The sequence below is a fragment of the Cardiocondyla obscurior genome, linkage group LG05 (genome assembly GCF_019399895.1).
Source record: "Cardiocondyla obscurior isolate alpha-2009 linkage group LG05, Cobs3.1, whole genome shotgun sequence".
Lineage (NCBI taxonomy): Eukaryota > Metazoa > Arthropoda > Insecta > Hymenoptera > Formicidae > Cardiocondyla > Cardiocondyla obscurior.
The window spans coordinates 3571256-3595908 of NC_091868.1; the positions used below are offsets into that span (position 1 = coordinate 3571256).

General features: G+C 45.1%; 2 protein-coding genes across 5 annotated transcripts in view; both read left to right on the forward strand.

Annotated features, from left to right (window-relative positions):
- Positions 1–127: 127 nt before the first annotated feature.
- Positions 128–17516, forward strand: Trx (histone lysine N-methyltransferase trithorax). 4 transcript variants are annotated; one of them, XM_070656527.1, is made up of 10 exons: positions 128–561; positions 1280–2729; positions 2823–3386; positions 3469–3902; positions 4393–4554; positions 4661–5056; positions 5171–11835; positions 11952–12114; positions 12205–12351; positions 12695–17516. In XM_070656527.1, the coding sequence occupies exons 1-10, from the start codon at positions 394–396 to the stop codon at positions 12866–12868; spliced, it is 10323 nt and encodes a 3440-aa protein (XP_070512628.1). In that variant the 5' UTR covers positions 128–393; the 3' UTR covers positions 12869–17516. The 4 variants fall into 4 exon arrangements, with proteins under 4 accessions (XP_070512628.1, XP_070512629.1, XP_070512630.1 ...); XM_070656528.1 differs by having other exon boundaries at positions 1295–2729; XM_070656529.1 differs by having other exon boundaries at positions 128–492.
- A 3998-nt stretch (positions 17517–21514) lies between these two features.
- Cic (Putative transcription factor capicua) overlaps positions 21515–24653 on the forward strand; it is a 44050-nt gene continuing 40911 nt past the window's right edge. The window contains exon 1 of the mRNA XM_070656533.1: positions 21515–21952. The gene's annotated coding sequence lies outside the window, so the exon portion shown is untranslated. The remainder of the gene's footprint in view (positions 21953–24653) is intronic.

Here is a 24653-nt window from a genome sequence, read left to right on the forward strand (position 1 = left end):
GACGGACGCGAGCGTGTTTCAACGGCGTAGCCGCCCGCCTTAGTAGCCCAGGCTCTCTGTTTGACAAGTACGCGCGTATTTTGCGGCCGCGTCCGAGTGCGGCCGATGCCGGCCGAAGCGGTCCTGTGGATAAAACGAGAGAGAGTGACCGAGAGGGTGAGACGGAGGGAGGACACGGCGGCCCCGGTGTCCGTGTTCGTGCGCGTAACTCGCCGCGGTGGTGTGAGAAAGCGCTCTCGCGCGCGCGTACATATCGGAGAGCGTATAACGTCGGTGTGTAGTGTACGCGAGAGAGTCGGTGCGCCTCTCGGCCGTGGGCACACACAAATCGCGAGTAAAATGGAAGCGGAATTTCGCTGCGAGGTCGAGGTCCGTCGTTGAAAACAGGCGAGCATGGGAAGGTCCAAGTTTCCCGGGAAGCCGCCGAAGACGGCCACCAGGAAACGGATAAGGGTGCTGGGACAGCCTGAGGCAGCGCAGAACGATCATCCGGTAACTGTCGCCGAGAACATCTACTACGGACTTTCCCTGTTCAACAAAACGTTCGGCGACAACGAGAAGGTGAGGGGGGAAACAAGGAGTGAAATAAAGGAGTCGTCGCCGCTAGGGCGTCCGCCGTCGAAGGTCCTCGTTCAGCCCGTCCGCCGCCGCCGCCGCCACCGCCGCCGCCGCCGCCGCCGAGGTCGCGCGAGACGCACCGCGTTCTCGGCCGCTTTGGCGCGTATATTGTCCGATGAGCGTCACGCGCTCGGCGGAATACGGCGGGGTCGACGTAGCTTTGGCGGACTGCGCGGGTTAACCTATCGACGGTGGCCGACCGACCGCGGCCGATCGTAGAGCGGCAGGTGCGCGACGCCCTCGCGGCGTACCTTTGCCTGCCGTTCGGCGATCCGTTTCTCGCTTTGGCGTCGCCTCCCCTTCCGTATGTCGGTCGAGCATTTATGTAGCTAATTTTTCACCGTACATGTTCGTCTTGGCCTAGCTCTTGGTACGGAGCACGTCAACGAGACGTTTCTTCTCTGCGACTCGCTCCGTAACGTCCTAGCGACCCGAGACAACGTAGAGCTGACAGTTCTGGCAAATGAGAAGCCTACACAGCAGACGAGTTGTTGTCACATAGAGAATGTAAAGTTGACTCGGGAGTTACTCGTTTGTTTACTCGTCTGCTGCGTGGTTTGACAGTTGCTTGATTGTCATAGATTTAAACACTGTCTAAACTTGTAAAATATACATATGTAGGTTGTAATAGTCGATTGGTTAATTATTTCTACTCATACAGATGGTCTTTCCCCAGGAACATCCACCATTTCATGGATTTAGCACTAAAGAGGCTAATCTTTCTGCATCTTATATAAAAACACAGCAACACGATGCAGAGAAGACCAGCGATAAGTTGCCGTCTGTCGCAGCTGAAGATCTTGCACCACAGTCTGGCACAAGGAAGGACGTTACCGATGTTAAAAATTCCCCCACAGACATCGAAAACAGCGCAGAGAAGCTTACTAACTCAAATCAACCAAAACCAGCTAAAGACATTGCAGAACCAGTTACAAACTCGAATGCTAAACATACTCCAAAGATTCACAGAGCTAGAAGTCGTAAAAATTGCAAGAACATTAAATTTTCAAATTACTTGAAGAATCCAGTGCTAAAATCAGTGAACAACATCTTGGACCAGCATCAAAGAACCAGACAGTTACGCAATAGTACTGCGAAAAGATTACTTCAAAGGGCAAAAACTAATGGAAGTAATACACGTAATTTAGTGGTGCAATCTGGAGAAAAACCTAGCACAGTGAGAAAGTTTGTTTTACCTGTTCGCAGTGTGCATTCGTCGAGAGTTATAAAGCCAAATAAAAGGTTTATTGAGGAGTTGGAAGAAATTTCTGGCACGGAGCACAGCGAGAATGATATTGGTTCACACGTTAAGAAGACTAAATTAAATTCGGATAAGCTTGGTAACTTGGAATCAAAATTAAAAGAGGATGCTGATAGTAAGTTGTGTACAAAATTTAAAGATAAAGATACGAAGGGCAAGCCAAAAAAGATGATTCAAGCTGGAGACTCCAATTCCGATATTATAACGCAATCAATGAAAAAGACAGAGAAATCAGCGAGTTCTGTACAAAACGCACAAATATCAAAACCCATTCATAGAGAATTAAAGAAATCTCATAATATATCATGTAAGAATAAAGTATCAAATAGCACATCTGACAGCTCTAATAATAATCAAGAATGCTCGCAAAACTCGAGCAGGACGGCACAAACTGTGAAATCAACAATTTCCAGAAATCAGAAACAGATTTCTATTCCTACAAAAGTTCTTCCCGATTCCAATGTTCCACACTTCGAGTCTTCCAGAGTTCAGACGAGATCGGGAACTCAAAATGAAATAGCAAACGATTTAAGTAATCAGGTGAGCTTTGCAAATGGTGCAGGATTAACGGAAGATGGCTGTGCAGAAACTGAGGATCAGCCTGAAAATGGTAATAAGACTGTGGTTAGTACGTTGAATAATTTTGAAGCGGAAAACAATTTATCTGAAAGCGAAAGCGAGCACAGTAATCATTCGGAAGGCGAGCAATCTGAGTTCAGCGGAATAAAACTCAATAGCGGTAAAGTTATATTAAGAAAAGCAAGATTAAAATTGGATAACAAGGGTTTAGCTGGAACAGAAGGACCATTTTCAACTAGCACCAGTAACACCATGGGAGGAAGTAATTTAGGTATTTATTTTTTTTTTTTATGGCAATTTTGCAATTATATTTTTACATCTCTCGCGTAATATTATCTTATAATTATAATCGTTTATGTTTTAGGATTAACAGGAACTGTAAAATGCGGTGTATGTGGCGCGGTACGATTTTATCGATTCGTGAAACAGGCGCGCAAGTTTGGCATTCACAGCTGCGAATCTTGTCGAAAGTTTATAAGCAAAATGATCAAACATCAGGCTTGCGCTAAATCTTCAAACAATGTTCTTCCCATTCTCAAGTGTCATAAAGGCGATGGTCTATGTTTAGTCCCGCCAGTTGTGAGGAGTCAACAATGGAATCTCATGAGATGCGTTTATAAAGCCAGATGCCCGGCGTGCTGGTTGAAAATGTGTTTGAAATGTTACGACATTCCACCTGCCTTGAGAACAGGCTTAAACGCATTATTACCACCGTTAATGAGAGATCCATTAAGTATTTCTTTGCCACTCAGTCAAGATGAGGACAATCAAGGACAAAACTTAAGCCCGTCTAAACTTAGTTGGCCCGCGGAAGACAGCTTGGAAAGAAATTTATTCAAGTCTGCCATGAGTTGGAAAAACTTCGAAATGGGACAGAAAACGAGTTATCAGGGTACCGGAGGTTTTTTCTATACAAAACTAGATAAATGTAAATTTTATTTGATAAATGTTCTTTTTTTTTTTTAATTGCACAGTTATTTCCTAATATTCACGATATAATTTTATTGCAGTTGATTCCTCGATGAGTATATCACCTAATAAAAAACGGAGAAAAAATAACAGAATTAAAGTAAGGAAGAAAATTAAAAGTCCAGTGCTGGTTTCTTCGACCGGTAGCCAACACTCGCAACCTCTCAGACAAAGGCTCGAATTAAAAGGACCGAGGGTTAAGCATGTTTGTCGAAGCGCCAGTGTTGCACTTGGACAACCTATCGCAACTTTTCCCACTGCAGACGCAAAAGAAGACAACGAACACGGCAAAAACATTCCAAAGACATTAAAGGAAACGGAAAGAACGGAAAAGAGAGATGATATTACGAAGGATAAGGAAATTCAAAAGCATAATGAAGATAATAATTTAAATCTTAACGTTAGTATGGCACAACAATCTCATTCAAGAAGAGGAAAACCACAACAGAATGTATCAACGACGCATTTTCCAGTGGTAAGATATTTTTAGCATTATCGAAAGAGAAAATTTTATGCTGTGTGAATATTCTCTACTTCTTTTAATAATCAGAATGTTTTTGTGATGTTTGTTAATTATTTTTATAATTAAAATTTTATTTAGTCGGTTAAATGTAAAATTTATTACATTAAACTCCATTTACTCTTGCTTTTATGTTAAAGAAAACTTTTATCTTTAATAATTTTTGGTAATTTAATAATTAATTATTATGGATGCATCTTACAAGATATTTTATTGAAACTATAATTTTGAGATAAAGTAAATTTCTTTAAAACTAAAATAAATCGTCTGATTAAACTTCAATCGAGATGTACTAACTAAAAAAAAAAAAAAAAATAAATCTGATTTAGCATCAGTGACTAATCATAATCTGACATTTACGCTTTTGATATAAAAGGAGGGAAAGCGGCAACAATCGGGCAATAATAAAATTTCAACATTTTTTTTAATTAAAAACTTTTTGCAGGTGTCTAAGGCAGTTGTGGATACTGTATATACAGTTTCCATAGATTTTTGGGAGCAATACGATCCTTCTGAAGTAGGATCGAAGGGTTTTGCCCTCATCGGTTCTGAATTATTTCATATACCTGCAATTTGCTATCTGTGTGGGAGTGCCGGTAAAGAGCCAGTAAGTAATGTTTAATATATTATTTATTGGTAAATTACAAGTAAAAATGTAATAGTGACGCGCTGTGTCTTTTCAAGAACTACGAGTAAAACAATCTTGTTTACAGTTGATCCACTGTCAATGCTGTTGCGAGCCATACCATGCCTTCTGTTTGGAACCCAGTGAATGGAACGCTTGTGCACAGCCAAACTGGTGTTGTCCCCGGTGTACGATATGTCAATCCTGCCATCTCAGATCCGGTCCGAAATTATCCTGCATTCGTTGTCGTCAGTCATTTCATCATTCATGTCTGTCAAAGTCCGGTGTTAGCTCTAGATTGTACAGTCCCGATCGACCTTACGTTTGTCAGAGCTGTATTAAATGTAAAAGCTGCGGTAGCGAGGGCGTCAGCATTCACGTTGGAAATTTACCTCTCTGTTCTATGTGCTTTAAATTAAGGCAACAAGGAAACTATTGTCCTTTGTGTCAGAGGTGTTACAACGAAAATGATTTCGACACGAAGGTGAGTGTTAATGTAATAATTTTGATGCAGAGTAATTTTGTAGTTAGAAAATTAATCTTTTTTTTTTTTTTTTTTTTTGCAATTTGTATATCATACTAACACGTGTTTTTTTAGATGATGGAGTGTAATGAGTGTTCCTGCTGGGTACATGCCCGTTGTGAAGGTCTTTCTGATGAGCGTTACCAGATACTTAGTTACCTGCCCGATTCGATCGAATTTACGTGCAGCCAATGCTTTTCCAATTCGAGTTCATCTATCTGGAGAAATGCGATAGAAGTGGAGTTAAAAGCGGGTTTTATCAGCGTGATAAAATCTCTGAGTAAAAATCGTAAAGTTTGCACTGCTCTCAAATGGAGTCCCAGAAAGGAATGCCTTTGCAGGCCAGTACCAAACGTGAGAAAACTCGAGTTTCCCGAAGACAAGAACGAGATTAACTATGCGAAAGAAACGGAGGAATCGGAAGAGTGCAATGGTGACAAATCCGCAGATACCGACGCGGGATCCAATTACAGGGATGGTATAAATAAACCAGATTTGGAGGAAGCTTCAATAGACGGTCCTAGAAAAGGTCTGCGACGGCTACGACACAAATTTCATCTAAAAGAATGCACAGTTAGAGTGAAGAACTGTGTTTCGAAAGATTCTCAAGACGAGAGAAAAGACTGGGCGAATCAAGATTCATCAGTTTCTTCGAACGACGCCACGGAATGTAATTGTTCAGAGCAACAAATCATTGCGAGGCCGTCACCTACTTTAATGTCTGTGAAACGTAAAGTAAATGGCAACGAGTACAAATCACTATCGCAATTTTATTGTGATATGGAACACGTAATTAATCGTGTCGGTTCGAAAGATTTGATAGAAACGTATCACGATATTTTACAAGAAGTCTTTCCATGGTTTTCACCAAAAGATTTCAAGAACAATGACGACAGTGACGATACGTTAATGCTTAGTAAAGATATTGGGAAAGACACCACTATAATGACAAAATTCGATGATCCTATCCTGGAGGCGTGGAAAGAAGAGGTTATGAAAGCACCAAAAGCGATCGCGGCGAAAACGGCAAACCTTTATAATATTCACGTCGAAGACAGTAGATCGTGTTGTTTGTGCAAAGGCTTAGGTGACGGACACGAAGCAAAAGAGGGTAGACTATTGTATTGCGGGCAGAACGAGTGGGTGCACGCAAATTGCGCGCTCTGGTCAAATGAAGTATTTGAGGAAATTGACGGCTCCCTGCAAAATGTTCACAGTGCCATTTCGAGGGGTCGTTTGATTCGCTGCTCTGAATGTGGTAAGAAAGGTGCGAGCGTTGGATGTTGCGCGAAAAATTGCAACAGTACTTTTCATTTTCCATGCGCGAGGAACGTCGGGCTTGCTTTCAACGATGACAAAACTGTATTTTGCGTTTTACATTCGAATACTTCTGCTAGCAAGTCTCTGCAAAACGAAAACGAGTTTAGTTTAAAACGCCCGGTGTATGTGGAGTTGGATCGTAAGAAAAAGAAATTTGCCGAGCCTAACAAAGTCAAATTGATGATCGGTTCTTTAATGGTCGACTGCTTGGGCACTGTCATTCCGGAATTCTCTGACACGGTTGAAAAAATAATACCGTGCGATTACAAATGTTCTAGACTTTATTGGTCTACTGTAAATCCTTACAAGATTGTTAGATACTACATTAGGACTTACGTGCAGGTACATATGCCGGATGTTTCATCGGACATGGAGAATAATATCACCATTGATCACAGTAAAGAGCAAGAAAAGGAAGAAGCATCGATAGACGCGCAAAAAATCGATTATTTGGTCGTCAAACAGACTTTAGATACACTCATCGATATTGTATGTAACAAAGAAGTGGATGAAAATTTGGCAGAGCAAAACAACACAGATCTTTTACCACCAGAATTAAAAGAGGCGATATTTGAAGATTTACCGCACGATTTATTAGACGGAATCTCCATGCAGGACATTTTTCCAAAAATGTCGTACGAAGATTTTTTAGCAATGGATTTAAAAAACGACAGTTCTTTCAGCACGGATTTATTTAAGGATGACATGTTATCGTCAGAAGTCGAAGAAACAATAAAACCGCCAGAAAACAAAATTTCTAAAATGGATTCATCTTTACTCGAATTAGGATCGCACAATGATCTCTGGGTGCGATTGGAAGCAAAAACAGCGATGCAAGATCTCATGGACGATTTATTTAACTCAAAAAGCCAAAAACGCGGCGGCAGGGAATTGAAACGATCCAAATCTGAGGTGATGTCGAATAATCCGTTAATCGTTGGTGGTCAAAGACACCATCAGCGTTCTTGCAGTCTTACTTGGAGCTGTAAATTAGATAACACATACGGTTCTAATATAAAAAGACGAAAGTTGCCTCGAAATTCATCCAGTACTAAATCCAACGAGACAGGTCTTATTGTTCTTGATTCGCAGAATGAACGCACGTCCATGTTTCACGAATTAAGAATTCCGGAAAGTATAATGGTTACTGTTGGAAGAGCGAATACGTCTAATATATTATCCGATTCTGTGCGTGAATTAAAATATTGCATCGAAGACTCTGCCGGATTAAATCGTCGCGTGTTGCCAGCCAGAGATGACACGAAGGAGCATAAAAGGCTGTTTTGGCATCCGAGACAGCAGCAGCCACGAATAGTACAAGTCGATGGATCAGCTGACGCTAATAGTGCGAGCGAGTGCAGTTCCCCAGAGTACAACGCCGAGGAGAAAAATGCAAATCTGCAAACGTCCGAGTCATTATCTATTCCGCAATTAGACGGTATTAATGACGAGCACTCATCTGACGCGAACGAGCCGAGCGCGGAGAAGGAGTTAGGCTCATACGCGCGATCTTCAAATCTTTTACACTCTAAACGTATTTTTGATTTTATCAGATCACATGTATCTAATAATTATGACAAGTCACAGAAGGCGAAGAGTAGTAGCGGCAATCTTTTAACTGCATCAACCGCCAGGTGTACTTTGCAAAAGGCAGGAGTCTTATTCAAGGAAAAGAATCTCACGATGAACCTGCAAATTCCGCAAGTGGATGGCGCGGGTGATATTTCGAGCGACGACGAGTGCATCTCGTCACAACATATGATGACACACGAGAAATTGATCCACGCTTCATACGAGTCGTCGCCGTTCGAACACATCGACGTTACTTGCAAGAGATGTGGCCGTACGTATCGCAACGAAGAAAGCTACAACCGTCATCTGGATAATTGTGATGCTATGATTACCAGCGATAGCGACTCTGAAACCATGGATAACAAACTAGCGTCGCCGGAATCGGGATTTACTCCGAGCATGGGCTCGCCGCAGTTTATCACACTTTCACCGTCCGAAGGTCATACTTTGACAACTGATTACACAGATATTCAAGCAACATCGCCTATAGAGGCGTCCGTAGCATCACCTCACCCGAGCATTCAAATCGAACCGATTGCACAAGCAATTATCACGCCGCAAATTCATGCGACACACTCCACTGTCGAAACTGTACATCAGACAGTATTAACGTCTAACGATGTGATCGTGCAAACTCAATACACTCGTAGGACCACCACTCTGCCGAACCCAGCAGTATTACCTACTCAGGAAAGCACAGTGCAGATAACAGAGATCACAGATCCGCCGTCCGTCTCCAGTGATTCGAACGTTACGGCGCACGGTATGGTGAACATGCCAATGAGGTCGCCGGACAGTACGAGCTCACAGACCGTCCCAAGCCCGGATATATCGCCAAATTTCTCGTCTATGGGCGTGCAAATTGCGCCTGAATCCGCGCAAACGAACGCACAGATCGCCCGTGTCACCTCTAAGTCGAAAAACTCGCGGGCCAAGCCGAAAACCAGGAACAAGCAGCACGTATTAAAGAACGTGATGCAGGCACCGCACAATGCCGCGCACAATGCTAGATTCCAGCCGGCGGTGACAAACAATCCTCCGGTGATCCAGCTACATCAAACCGCCCAAAGACAGCCCACTGTCATTCTTCAGCAGGTAGCATCGCCAGGGATCGTATCTTACGTGGAAGCGTTGCAGCAGCAATCCGGCCAAAACTTGCAATACATCACGACAATTGGCGGTGGACAGCATGAAACCGGCTTCAAACCGCAGTTAATCGCCGCAAATCCTTTGATGCCGGGCACCTACATACAAGCGCCGTCTACCGACAATTTATTAGCGCTGCAAAACGGTGGGATATCGATATTGCCTAGCGTGCAGATCGCGCAACCTCAACCTACAGTATTAGGCACTATCATACAGCAGCAACCTAGTGCAATTCAATGTGGCGTTATATCGTCGGAACAGCTGCTTCTGAGTTCAACGCCCACTCTAGAGATGTTCACCGATCCAACTGGTGGTATGTTTGTCTCAAATCAACCGATGTACTACGGTTTGGAAACAATCGTCAGCAACACTGTAATGTCGTCTAGTCAATTTATGGCGGGGGCAGTACCTCAGGTACTGGCCAGCAGTTACCAGACGACAACGCAGGTATTTCAAGCGTCGAAGTTGATGGAACCCATTGTGGACGTGCAAGCTGTATCGGGCGTACCTACTGTGACGACGATGCAGAACGTATCGAGTATGCCGAACATGTCCGGGGTACCTAACATCACCGGCGTGCCTAACATAGCCAGCGTGCAAGGCGTGAGCGGTATGTCCAACGTGTCCGGAGTGCCTTACGTCGTGGTGAATCAATCAGCGCCGTCGCTGCCACCGGTACCAACGGCAGCTCCGGCACCGCCAGCACCTGCGCCATCATTGATATCGGCATCAATTCCAGCTCCGATATCCATACAAGCATCGGCATCGATACAAGCATCTGCCTCAATACCGGCGCCGGTATCAATTCCAGCGCCGACATCGATACCAGCACCAGGATCTATGTCGGTACCAACGCTATCAGTGGAACCAATTGCGACGCCGCCGCAAATCAACATTTCCGCTGCGTCTCAAGAGCGAGTTTACGGTGGCGTCGCGTGCAGCGTTGTGTCACCAGTACCGTGTGCAAATATAAATACAGAGCATCAAATGGCATCGATTCAAGTGGCGGACGTGTACTCGTCAAACGTGTCGGCGCCGAGCGTGGTGACATCGATGAAGTTATCACCGTCAGTACCATTATCGCCATCGCCGTCGCTTTTGCCACCACCACCAGCGCCACCGCCGCCTGCGTTATCGCTCCCGGCATCACCGTCATCATCATCACCAACACCGCCGCCTCCCCCATCGCCGGTACTGCCGACACCGTCACCGCTATCTCACGCGGTACCGTCTATTCCGCGCGTCGCTGTAAGGCCTAGCCCGATCGCTCACTCGATCCAAACGAATCACGGAGCCACCTGGAAAATTACCGAGCCTTTGTTTGGCGCGGATCAACCGATGAGCAATAGTGTGCGGCCATACTTTGACTCCAAACATGTATCCGAGAATACCAGTATGATCAAGTCCAGCATATCATCATCTAAATTACCGCCCTTATCGAATCATTATGTCGCACAAAGAAATTTGGTTGTAAATAAGTCAATCCCCGATGTAAATAGCGTGCATAAAACTTACAACAGCGGTACCGCATTAAGCCCGAACTCGGTAAACGTGAATATCAATAGCAATATTCCAGTTGTCTCCAATTCTAATTCTGTGCAAAACAAAATCACAATGCCGACAAGTAATATACCGACCAGTCGACCGATGAATAGGGTGCTGCCGATGCAAGCCGTGACGTTGAAGCAGGATTCAGTGAAAAAAGATGATTTAGTAATCGAGGAACCAACGAAGCCAGTGATTAAACCAGCCGAACCGGAAATTGTCGAACCGAAGAAAGAAATCACTGAGCAGATTGTACAGATAAAAAAGCCCGAGACCGTGCTCAATAATATCAGCGATAATATCAAACTGAATACGGAGGCGATAGAGAAAGTAAAAGAAAATCTGAAGCTGGAGCTTGACAAAGAAAAGCTGCAGAATACATCGTTGAAGATAGTTCTACAAAAGCAGTTACAGGATGGCTCGTACAAGATCACGCGGAACATGAAAGCGGTCACTCAAAATAAAAAGACCCCGCAAGTAACATCTGTAGAGATCCTACCGTCGAAGCAAGTACCTCAGATCGCGTCTTTACAACTACTGCCGATCAAGACTTTTACGCTCAAAACGAACAAGCTCGAGGATAAAGTAAAGCCTGCTGTCGACACAAAGATGAACATACTTAAAGCGAAGGCGCCTCCTGTAGCAGTCAAGAAGCCCAGAATAGTGACGAAGTCGATCAAACCGCTGCGAAACAGTCCGTCGCAAAATCTACCGCAAATGCAGAAGAACTGCTCGAAGGGCCCGATCTTGATGTATGAAATCAAATCGCAGGATGGTTTCACCCATACCGCTTCGTCCATGACTGAGGTCTGGGAGACGGTGTATCAAGCGGTGCAGAATGCACGCAAGGCTCACAATCTGCCTCCTCTGCCTCACAACGCTTTATCTGAGGGCCTCGGGTTGGAGAACAATGCGGCCATTTACCTGATCGAGCAATTGCCGGGTGTCAACAGATGCAGCAAATATAAGCCCAAATTTCACACTCTGGCACCGCCGAAGCCCGATGAGATGGAGAACGAGCTACCGGCGGCGTGCGTTAACGGGGCGGCACGAGCGGAGCCTTTTAAAGGCAGAAAAGTGCACGACATGTTTAGCTGGTTAGCGTCTCAACACAGGCCGCATCCTAACATAATTACAGTACCAGAAACGGAATCGAGGTAAAAACGTAGCTACGTGCGCATTAATTTTTCTCGTATAATTCTTATTAATTAATAACTTATTAATTAATAATAATCTTATTAATTAATAATTAATAAATTCTTATATGTTTCAGGCGAACCGCGAGTACCAATTTGCCAATGGCAATGCGCTTTAGGATACTTAAGGAAACATCTAAAACATCTGTCGGGGTGTATTATTCCCACATACATGGTAGAGGACTGTTTTGTTTGAGAGACATCGAGCCTGGTGAGATGGTTATTGAATATGCTGGTGAAGTAAGTAACAAGTATAATAACTCGTAAAAAAATTATGTCGCGATACTTATCTGTATCACTGTTACTATTATTGCAATTATATATTATCAGGTTATTCGATCTTCCTTGACCGATAAAAGAGAAAAGTATTATGACAGCAAGAACATCGGCTGTTATATGTTTAAAATCGATGATCATTTAGTTGTTGATGCTACTATGAAGGGGAATGCCGCTAGATTTATCAATCATTCGTGTGAGGTATGCAATTTTTTTCCTTTTTACTTTTACTAAAAATATATATTTAAAAATAACTTAAATTGGCAAGAGTCATATTTAATAAAATATTGTTAATTAAATTAATATTTTTTAATATATGAAAGATATAAGTATTTTAAATTATTTAAGTAACTAGGTTCTACAACTCGCACACGTTTATTTATTATTTATTCTTTCTTGAAGACAGCAAGTTGTACATTTAATAATTTTCACCAATCAACTACGGATTTATATACATATTGAAACGAGAAAAGAAAGTTCTATGCCTAAAAAACGGCATTAAAAATGTTAAATGTATGTTACATAAAATTTATATATGTTACAGCCAAACTGCTATTCGCGAGTGGTAGACATTCTAGGTAAAAAACACATCCTGATATTTGCTCTTCGTCGCATTCTTCAAGGAGAGGAGTTGACGTACGACTATAAATTCCCATTCGAGGATATCAAGATCCCGTGTACTTGCGGTTCTCGCAAATGTCGCAAATACCTCAACTGAGACTGCGTATATACAGCTTATCCTAAGCAGCCGACCGATGACAAAGAAATGAAATATGTGCTATAATTGCGCGCGCGCTTTCGAATAGGATTCGTTTTATTGAATGTTATTCATTTTACTCATCATCAAACTATTTTCAGAGATTGCAGCTTTTTATTACTATAAAAGAACATAGATTATACATTTTAAATATTAGAAGGCCAGACGTAATACGCGAGCACGGCGATTACGACAATGTTACTTTAGACAGCTACGTTCCTGTAGTTGATTTAACGGAGGTATATATACACGTATACCTATAGCAATAAACCATTCGAGTATGTCCCGCTTTCGTATCTGACAAAGTCGTGCGTTTTACTAATGCGCTTCAGACTTTTGAAAGTGTTACTTTATTCACGCCTGTGCTTTCTCGCACGACTTTTAGACTCTACCTATTATCTACTATTGAGGCTTAAGTGTACAAGTTATCTTACACTTTACACTAAATGCGAGTGCTCTTTAATTCGCATGCATAACTCCTACGCATCTCGCACGATATGAAACTGTCGACATATTAAACGGATTTGAAACTAACTCTTCACCTTACGATGAGTGTGTCGATAAAAATAAAAACTGATCTCGCGAGAAAATGATAAGAAAGTAGCGGGCTTTCGATGACGATTGCAGATTTCAGAAAGTCATTCTTATTTCTTTCGAATACCGCACGATGAAAAGAAAATAATATGTACAAATAATTTTACCAGACGTGTGAACGTAAAGTACGCGAGAACTGTATATTTAAATAATTTGTGTAAATTTTAAATTTAGTGTACAGTGTATGACTAACTTCGTGACATTTCATGTCTGCTGTAGGGCCAGATTTCAAATGTTTTTGTAAAATATGTAATTGTTAGATTAGATATATCGTCTTGATGTAAGTACAGCAAACCAGTTTTAACTTAAGTTAGGAATGTAGGCATTAAGGAGAGAGAGATAGAGAATGGCAAGCGAGAACAGTCTCCTGCAACAGGATATTGTTCGAAAGGTATACCTACTTTGGCAGATATTGATACAATTTTTTCTCTTTTCGTTTACGTGACATCATTGCCAAGAGAATATTTATTTTTTCGAATCAAGAAGTTTTAGGATGTGAAAATGAAACAGATATACTATTTGCTTTGTTTCTTTTTATTTTATATATTTTTTTAAATATCTATATTTGTGCTTCCACCTTGCCAAGTTCATGGTCTATCGTGTTTATTAATTTGAACTTATTAACTCCAAATTTTATTGCCCGAATAAAGTGTGAGACGCAATTTTGTTCGATTATCTAATAGAATCGTTAGTGCTTCAATCACTGATCTGTTTAAAAACAGTTTTTATCGAAAATATTAATTTATTCGTTCAAATTGGCAAAGGTTTATACATTGTTTGAAATAAATGTCCTCGAGCACGTTTGTGGGGAACGTTCGTGATATTGTCCCATAATGGGAAATATATTAGAAATGCTTTTATAGGAGTATATATTTTACATTTTTACGGATGTACTCAGTATCAATATTTTTCTGTCAAGTGTCCAGTTTTGCCTTACTTTTACATGTACCTACGCTTTCACCCGGTGATAGATTTAGATATATATTACGCAAATGATATTTTATATTCAAAACTAACACAACCGCAATGGCGTGGCACCGCGCCTCCCGACACAACTACGACAATGTATTTTAGCGCGATTAATCAATTTCTGCCGAGGTGGTAGTCCCTTAAATTTTTGGTGCTCCATGGACACCGTTAAGTGCACTTTTCATGAAAAAATGGCCTAGAGTAAGAGATAGTAAGATTGCAGTGCGGAAGTGTTTGATAATAATAAGAAATGCGTTATACGAAGAATATTGATCGTGAATTATTTAAAGAGGTAATATAAAGGGGTGAAATGGTGGCAGGAGCGCATTATTTGAGCACGCGAATAATGTCAGACGTGCTGCGATTTTAATCGGCCTGGTTTGGTACAAAGCGCGTACGCTGAGTTGTAAAAAGTTATGAAAAACGAGGGAAAACGGAAACCTGTTCTGGTCACGTGAAATTGCCATTTTTTAGATATTTTGTGAATCTTTTTTTTAATATTATAATTATCGATAATTAATATCTATTATATTCGAGGATGAATATTGTTAATATAATGATAATTAATTTTAATCTGTACATGAAAAGTAATACGACTAGTAAGGATGGTAACTTACTTGAAAATATAACAATGTTAGATATTTTATTGATATTTATTGATTATGAACGAGATGGTATTAGGGTTGATGAAAAAAAAAATAAAATAAAAAAAAGTACTAACGTAAAACCGAACGATTTAGGACCGGTGCACATATATGGTAGTCGCATTAATTGCCGCATTGGCATAGAATCGGATTCTTTCTTTTCTTTCTAATAAACGTGCAAGCGTGTGTCTTCAATTCGATTGCAGCCTCCTGGATCGTTACGCTACGAACGTCAGAATTATTTCGACTTTACTAAGTGTATACTCCATAGGCATGCATACCATGGTAACCCGATTTTTACATCGCTATGTATTATGATTGTAAGCTGTAAGCTTATCCGTCATCGTCCGATTTTCGTTTTTACACTCTGCAAATAGATTTAAATTCTCAATGCATCGTTCGCTCCGTTCACATTATTTGTATCATCGGCGACTTTTGTCAAGTACCCGCGCGAGTACTTTGGCAAAAAGGTGTGGAACAATTTGCGTGTGTGCTTATAGCGGAACAAAAAGCGTGTGAGAAAGAGAGATTTTTATTTGTCTCCCGATAAATCCTTGCCTGGTGAATACGAATGAATATCTACGACGAATATCGGGGTGCTTACTGGAACATACTCTGTGTCTTTTCAAACTAAACTACTCTTTAAACTGCGTGGAAAGGGCGTAAGACCCACCTTAGTATTACGCATACAGCCTTCATTATTATTATTATTATCATTATTATCGCTATTAATTATAATCTATACACACATAAAAAAAAAGAAAGAGAAAGCATAATACATCACTACTCAAATCACTCGTATATTTGGGCACATTTAAGCACCGTTTGTTTACTACACCCATCAGCACCTTTCAAAAGTAACGCTGCGTGTAAAAAAAAAAAAAATGAAAAACGACAAACATCTGAAAAAAAAAAGAAAAAAAACGGTACGACGAATAAACGTGTAGTTTAACAATAATTAAAGAAAAAAAAATGATACTAATGTATAGGTGTAATAGATAGATCGTTTCTCTCCGACTTTTACGCATGTTTTACCTCTCGGACAGACTCGCTCCGAACAAACGTCGTTTCGACGCATTGCGTATAAAACTTGCGGGCGATTATGTTATTTCGCGGAAACGATGAGCGCGCGGTGCGTATTACCGTTTTCTCGGGATGCGACGCGGTTTCGGCGCATCGTCACGCTAAATTGCGATCTCTCACAATGGGAATTTCATCTCCCCCGCGCACTTCGGACCTACTTCTTTTTTCTTTCCTCGGGAAAAGGATAAGCTAAGAGGACTTCAAAATATTCTTACGGTTTAAGGGATTAGCGGTGAAAGAGGGAGATAAATTGAAATGTAAAACGCTTCTTAAGACGTGTATAAAACTACTATTCTAATGTTTAAACAGAGTGTAGAATTTTGAAATATTGTACTTGTTTGAAGGGAAAAATGAGAGCGGGACGGATAAATAACGATTACTGACAAACTCGGTACGGCGGGACGAAAGGGAAAAATGGGAAGAAAAAAAAAAAAAATTGAAAAAATTGTCTGTGATTATCAGTCATAATAATCTTTAGGTCGACATATTTTTTAGAGAATATTTTTTAGGAAATTACAAAATTTATGATATATCCCTATTATTGATATAATATTGGATCAGACGCACGCGCTATACGCATAATAATATTAAAAGTGAAATTGAGGAAAAACGGAAAAAAAGAAAAAAAAAAGAAGAATGATAAACTGTAAAAGTTGCAAACTGTTTAAATAGAGTTACAAAATAGTTGAGATTCGATGGCTGTTGTAAAATATTCAGTGTTTGGACAAATAATTATTAAAAAAAAAAAAAACTATTTATAACTAATATTGAAGTACGGTAATATTATTATATCGCATATTACAGTAGCATTTTTATCCCTTCTTGTGTTTGCATATTTATGACGGACATAGGTTGTAGGGAGAGAGAAAGAGAGAATTTTCGGTGAAATCGAGAAACGACCGAGTTATACTCTCGCGATCAAACGAATGTGAATTAATTGAGCAAAACTGCGGAAATCCAAATCCGAAAAGAAGGGTGGAAGGTGGAGTACGCCGTTGGGAGGGACAAGGGGGCATTTGCCACACGTTTTTTGCGTGTAAGTTGTCGTTATCAATCCATCTACTTATCGTAGAGAACTTATGAAGTTTAATCGTAATATCTACATTAACCAGAAAAAGGTACGCGTACCGCATAGAGAATGGAACACATAGCTGCTTTTCATCACAGGGACACGTACACGTACACACATACAGGCCGACACATACGAGAAACACACCTACACACAGAATATTGCCCATGTTTTGTAATTAAATGTTTTGTTAGTATATATTATACGAGAAAATTAACAAAATAAAAATGCAAGTGGAAATATGAGAGAACATGTGCGTATTGTGTACATTCTGCCGATACACGATGCATTTTCCTCTTTTCTTTCCGCGTGCTGCGGCGACAGCGAACCACGAGCAAGAGACAGCTAGCGAATCGCTTTGTCTTTTTTCTTTTTTTTTTTTTTTTTTTTTTGCGCGTACGAGGATTTTCGCCCACGCCCGCGTTCCGTACGCAACGCAATTACGTGCACGTGTGCATACGTACATGCATGGTCGAGTCACGCACCAATGACGATGCGTCACGGACTCGCCGAGAAAATACGCGGCGCGTCACCATCGCACGCACTTTACGCGCGATGCGTTCACGCCGCCGTTAGCGTGCTTACTCATCGCGCTCGCAAACTAACGTGAAAGGCGCGGAATTTTTCGTCGAATTCGGACCCTCGGAGCGGTCCTTTCGCTATCTTTCGCGCGGCTCAGATTCCGCAATAGATAACGCCGATTTACGTAGGTTAATTACAGCTTATTTTCCGCCGTGGAAAATGGCAGAAAAAGACGCGCGCGACGGTTTCTCGGGAAAGATCCCGATCGTCGAACGGTTGTTTTCAATGTCGCAGAGTTACAAGTCTCATAAAAGTTGAAACGTAAAAAATAATTTCGCTCGTCGGTGGCGTTGACTCCGCGTTAAAATCGTTCGATTCTGATTTCGAGGATTTCCTTTCTCTTCCGCGTGCGTTTGTCAGAGGTCGGAGAACGCGCCGCGCGCGATGCAGTCGAGGCATTGTTACAATCTTCCGGCAACGCGCGTGACCGTTGTCGCGCGGACGGGACGTTCCGCGTTTGTTTACACGCAGATTACCTACTCCACGCAGCGTAGCTCGCCTTGAACAGGCCCGACGGGACGTTACAATAAAACGCGGCTCCGACAGCCGTTTCGTTCCGCGTCTAGACGCGATTTGCCCTGTGGACCGTACGCGCTTTACGCATCCCGGCGAGCCAGAAATAGCCGAGCGAACGCACGCGAGGAGCGAAGGAAGGAATTATATTTGCGATCGACGGGGAATTCGACGTGAACCTTAAAATCTAAAACAAAACGAAAAAATATATTAAAAAATCGACGCGGGCAACCCGCCGCGGATTTAGGAAACGAGCGGGGAACTTTTGGCGATTGGAAGATTTAGCGTCAATCCGGGAGTTAAACGAGCGTATTATTCTGCATCCCATTATTCAATAATTCTTAGCACGTAGAATGACGTAATCCACGTAAAGCGTACGCCGTAACGAGCTAAAAATTAGGAACGGCTGACTGGCGAGGACTCGAAGCTGGGCGAGACATGGAAACGAATAACTCTCGGTGATCGACGTTTGAATGTCCTTGTGAAACGATTTTTATTACTTTTTTATTGCGCGTCTCGCAATTAAAATACCATTGAAAATGCAATATATTTGTATCGGGACGCCGTAGGTATTTGTTAATCAAGTCTAACGGGAGAAAATTTTGTAGTATGTTAAAGAAAATATTTGTACGGCGTATTCAATGTCACGCACACGTAGCAGGGCGTTTTAAAATACGTATTAGCGAGCGGCGGGGTCGTGTCAGAAAATTGGCATCTCGAGCGTTTTCGTTATTAATTTATTACGACACTAAGAATAGAGGCTTAAATGAACGCTACGTTCACGCATCGGCGTTTCTCTCTTCGGATTCTGGATCGACTCCCCGAGGCGTTGATAAGGCGGCGAACGAGCGAGGATAAGAATCGTCCGGTATAAATATACATTTCCGCGAGCGGACGGTAATTCGCTCGTTCAATCGAGCTTGCGGAATCGTTACGCGCCGCGGGTTCCTATTTTCAATTCCTCCATCATTAGCCCCCGGTCCGAAATTAAATCCACGCGCGGCCCCGGTTCGTTTATAAATCACGAGATTCATAGATCCGCGGATTCTCGCCACGTCTGTATCCCGCATTCCTCGGTTCTTCGTCTCCCTCTCTCTTTCTCTCTCTTTCTGATTCTGGCAAGCGGCTGCCGGAACCGTCCAAATTACGCGACGACCGAGCCAGGGGAAACGCACGCGCGCGCAACGAGCGTTCGCGACGTGCCGAGTATCGCTCACGTTCTTACGTCACGATCGTTCTCTTCGCGCTCGGCGGATCTCTCGCTCGAAAGCGCGGCGGGCCGCGCGCGTCGTAAACGCGGGCACTCGCTCGCGCACGCATTTGTTTCCGCGGACAGTGAATAACCTCTCCCGGCGGTTTCGTTCTCACATGCGCGCGCGGACGCGCGGATGCACGTAAACGAGCGCGAGGGAACCAGGTTGCCTCCCCTCCCCTCCCCTCGGGTCCCTTCCGCCGCCCCCGCCGTCGCGCCCCGCTGCGCGTTTTCTCTGGTGATTTCAAGAAAGCCATATAGCTCCTTTCTGCCTACGGCCGTCCTCCCGTCGTTCATCCCTTCTCCCGCGGTGGCCCCGGCTACGCTCGACGCGACTCCGACTTCACCGTCGCGTGGTTCGCCCTCGGCAACGAGAGTCCGCGTGTTTCCTCCTCTCTCCCGCGCGCTCTCCACCGCGCCGTGACTCGACCGCCCGTCTCTCCTGTTCACTCACCCCTTCGTCTCCCCCACGATGCATCTCGTATGTTCCAGGAACGTGACGGTAGACGCACGTTCCTCGAGAGACCTCCGTGCTACTTCGAAGAGGAAAGATAACGCCGCTCGTCCTCTGTATGAAATGTAAAGGTTCGCGGCTTTTTTTTTTTTTTTTGTTTTTTTGTTGGTCACGCGGTTTGGATTTTTCCCCGCCATTGTTATCGAGGCGAGGGGGATGTTGCGCGACGAGAGCGCGAGGAAAGTACGGCGCGATAGAATGGAAACGGCGACTCGCCGGCCCGCGAAGAGTAAAACTAGAAGTCCGCGGTGGATGACGTGTAAGCGAACTATAAAAACTGTCGCGGACATCTGTCCTCTTTCCCCCCGGGGCGCGAGTTTACAATACGCGTCGCCGGTAACAGAAGCGGATTGCTGTAGCCTACATACGTCACTGCTCTCGCGAGAAGCGAGCGACGGAGGTGTTAGTCACCTCAAGGACGTTCGTTGTAATTGGGATAGGTCGGACGGAACCGTCGGCGCGACGAAGAAAGAGCGTTACGCGCGCTGTCGCTAGGAGCGAGAGGAAAAGAAGAGAGAGAGAGCGAGCGAAACGGCCGTGCACTTCAAGGTACAGGAGAAACGCGTATCGGCGGAGGAGCGCGTGGAAAAGAGAAAGATGGCGCGTAAAGTGGAGGACAACGTGAGTGTAGCAGGAATGCGCGCACGCCCGAGAAAGAGAGAGAGAGAGAGTGAGATGGTTAAATTTGGTTTCGATACCGAGCAAAGTCGAGAAAGAAGGTGAAGGAGTGAGGCCGAGAATGCGGAGCGCGGAAGGAAAGAGAGAGCGAGAGAGAAAGTGAGTGGAAGAGAAAGGACGAGCGAGAGGCAAAACTCGAGCGGTGGAGGAGCCGAGGTGGAAGGGACGGGCTGCCGCGGGGCGTGGAGGGGAGAGGTTCCGCGCGCCGCCGTCGGCCGCCGTAGCGTTCGCCGGTATCTGTAAATGGCGCCTAGCCGTGAACGTCGGCACGTCACGGGGCTCCCTTTTCACCTCTCTATTTCTCGCGGTCGTTCGCGCTAGTGGTCGCGCGAGTGTTGCGGGCCTTCCGTCGCGCGCGTAGTTCGCGGGGAGACGACAACGAGCGCGGCCTCCGCCTGCCCAAGCGGCTACAAGAGATCCCGACGTCGGTCGAGTTCCGCGGTGCCGAATACGACGTGCAACCGCGAGTGCGGGCATCATTCGCGATCATCGTCCGCCACCCTGCCCCGCTCCCCCGCTTCCCTTTTTCTCTCCATCGTCTCTCCTTATCCCGCCTCCTCTCGTCCTCCGGCCTGCTACCTGCCTCTTTCCATCGTCGGTTCGTCTTTCTCTTTCTCGCGCGCGCGCTCGCTCGTTCGCTCGTTCGCCGCCAGCGACGTGTCCCGCGCGCGTTCGCCTGTGTCTCCTCCGCGACTCGGGCCGATCGTGGGCTCTCTCTTCCTGGTGTGTGCGCGTCAATGCTCAGTGGCGCCCTTCGTCGAGTACGCGTGCAGGCAACATGGAGGAAGGTGCGGTGGTGCTACGATAGTGGTTTCCAAGCGAGGAGTGTGCTACGCGACGACAGCAGCGCCGTCGCGGTGCCCGGAACGGCGAGTGTATTGGCTCCCATCGTCTGCTGCTACTCCACGGCGACCATCTCCTGCGCCACCTTGCCCGTCGTCTCCGCCGCTTCCTCCTTCTGCTTCACCGTCACCTCCGCTGCTTCTTCCTGCATCCTCCTCGCCTCTTCCTCCGCCACTTCTTCCTCCCGCGAGCACGACCACGACCACGACGACGACGACAACGGCAGCAACGACGGCGGAGAGTCAACGCGCCGGTTTCCTCGCCTTTGTTCGGACCGGCGATCCCGTCGCCGCGGAGCCTACAGGTAACGAGCTCAGAATTTTACTGACCCTCACCCCCGCTTCCTCTGCCCCGGCGGGTGACGAAGCGCCTCGCGTCTTACCTCCCCTACGCCCCCGCGTTTTCTCTCCCCTCCTGTCGGATTCGACCATTCCGGATCGGAGTGGCGACGGAAATGTTTATGCTCGGGGAGTCCGACCCTTTTCGACGCGACTTTAACCTTCCGCGCACTACTCTCGCAAACGAACGAAGCGATTCTCTTTGTCCCTTTTTTTCTCGTCGGACGGGTTTTTTTCTCTCTCTTTTTCTCTTTCTCTCTCTAACGAGAAAACTCGTCTTTATTCGAAGGGAGAAAGCAAGGGTTAATGTTTGCGGGGGAAGAGAAGGCGATTTTTCGCTTAATTTAGTAAAACCGCCCTCGCTCACGGGGTTGAGAAGACGAAGGAAGGATCATATGATTCTGAACGCGTATCCGCCTCTCGCCGCGGTTCAGCCTCGCTCCGTTCGACTGGCGCGTTTTCAAAAATAGGTCACTATGGCACCCGGTGATACGTCGCGACACGTACCCCTGATAGCGACGGCGACGGACAGCGTCGCGGGCTTCGAAAACGGGATCACATTGGCGGGTCGGAACGCGAGATACTCGCGGAACAGGTGACCGAGTAGTCGGAAAGAGTCAATCGAACGAAATTTTATTTCAAAGCGAGCGATGCCTCGCCGATCGGTTTTGCGTCTTCGGCTGAAATAAATCTTCGGTTTCTCCGCTCGATTTCTCATTTCCGGGGCACGTCCGATCGCGATAGAATTCGGCCGACCCGAGAATTCGCGACTTCCGCGCCTTGCGGGAGAAGGTCGAGGAGTGAAAGGGGAGAATTTTCTTTCGCGGGACTCGCGCGCGATATCCTGGCTTCGTTTCGCGAGTTTATCCCTCGGGAATCGCGCGCGACAACGGCGACGCGTCCGCGAATCGATAACGCCACTTCGGCCCGTCGGCTCTTTAACGTGGGGCATCGATAAGAGGCCCCCGGAGGCGTTATTATCGCGTGAATACGCTCGGCACGACCGTCGCGAGCGGTCTCGTGTGCCGTAATATTTCGCGACCCTCTTCCTCCTCTGCGAGCGAAAGAGCCGCTGCTCTCCGCTCCTCCCCCTCGAATCGTTTCCGTTGCCCGCGGTGAAATTTCCACGTCGCGCAGGTGGAAGGAAAAGCGGGAAAAGTCCAAGATTCGACCGCGCGCGGCGAACGCGGTTTTTTTCCGTTTTCGTTAATTAACTCGCGACGCTTTCCACCGTTACGTTGCCTCGCATTTATTCCCGCTAATTGGACCGGCATCTTCGGGCACGTATAATACGAAGCCGATTAGAAACGAGAGATTTTTATCCGCTGCTTTCGTTTCTGGGATCCTCCTGGCATTGCGATTGAACGTAACCAACTCTTTTGCGATAATAACGACGATTTTACAGGGACGAGCCGACGTCTAAAATCGAGCACTCCGCGCGCGCAAAATAACATGCGTTTTCCTACTTTCGCGCCGCGGATCGTAACAGGGAACGGAGTCAGGGTCGTCGCGTGTTCTCAGCTTGAGTTCTTTGTTTAGGAGAGACGATGATCTCCGGCGGTCGAGTCACGGCAATCGGGTCGCCGCCGATCATTGCTGAAGCGCGTCTTATCGCGCGGCTGGCCGGATCGATCGAGGATCGACGATCCGCCGACGTTGCACGCGTCTCCGAATCGCGGATAAGGTCGAGAGGGAAAGGGAAGTTACGTCGATCGCGTTACGCAAAGCCGATTCCACTCTAAGAGTTGCCGCGCGCAAGTCGCTTTCGCGTAACAAAATGGAAAAAGTTCACTCTTGCCCGATCTCGGACGAAAGCGTTAACGTTACTATGTCTTCTGCACTTCTACTTTTAAAATAAACCCTCGTGCTTCGAATAAATTAATCGATACGATTAAATACAACAATCTCTTAGTAAAAAAAAAAAAAAAAAAAAAAAAAATTGCCGGGATGAATTCGGAACAAGCTAGGCACGACCGAGCGAGCAAACCCCTTTTTCTTTCGATCTCTTCGAAGCGCGCTCGCCGCTCAATTTCGTCATTCGCGGCGTGGGGAGGGACGAAGGGTAGGAAGAAGGTAAAAGCGCTGGAAACGATCGCTCGCCGCTTGAAGGCGTAGGTGAAAATGCAATTAGGCTCCGTGCTACGCGCGGCTGCATTACGCGAAGCCGCACGCGTGACGTGGCGTGGCATGCACGCGTACGTGCGTGCGTGCGTGCGCGTGCGAACTGTAAACTCGAAATGTAAATGCGCCGAGTAACACGGAATCTTGAAAATAGACACCGGGGCAGGAGGTGGACGACCGTCGGAATCGTTTTAATCAACCGGCGACATAAATACTCGCGGATCGTTATTCGTCTCCGCGGCCGCGTTTCGCGGCTCGCTCGCTAATTGCGCGTAAACGCAGCTGATTAAGTTACCCCGGAATTTTTGCTCAGGGAACCCGCGGCATCCTCTCCCCGGGTTTTGATCCCCGGGGAACGAAAAATGTCCCGGTTCAATCGTCTTGATTTTCGCCTCGACATTAACAAATTTCATTACGTTGTCTTAATCGAGTCCACGGGAATCTTGAATAATGTATAGATTAAAGAGGCAATTAACCGCGACACCAGGCGGGGATTAAAACTCCCCGACACGTTCACTTTTAATATTTCATACGTCTTACTTTCGA

Coding starts and splice junctions, on each gene's coding strand:
- Trx (XM_070656527.1), top strand. CDS start 394: ATGGGAAGGTCCAAGTTTCCCGGGAAGCCGCCGAAGACGGCCACCAGG. Junction 4,555..4,660: donor GGAGTGCCGGTAAAGAGCCA/GTAAGTAATGTT, acceptor TCTTGTTTACAG/TTGATCCACTGTCAATGCTG. Junction 12,115..12,204: donor TTATTGAATATGCTGGTGAA/GTAAGTAACAAG, acceptor ATATATTATCAG/GTTATTCGATCTTCCTTGAC.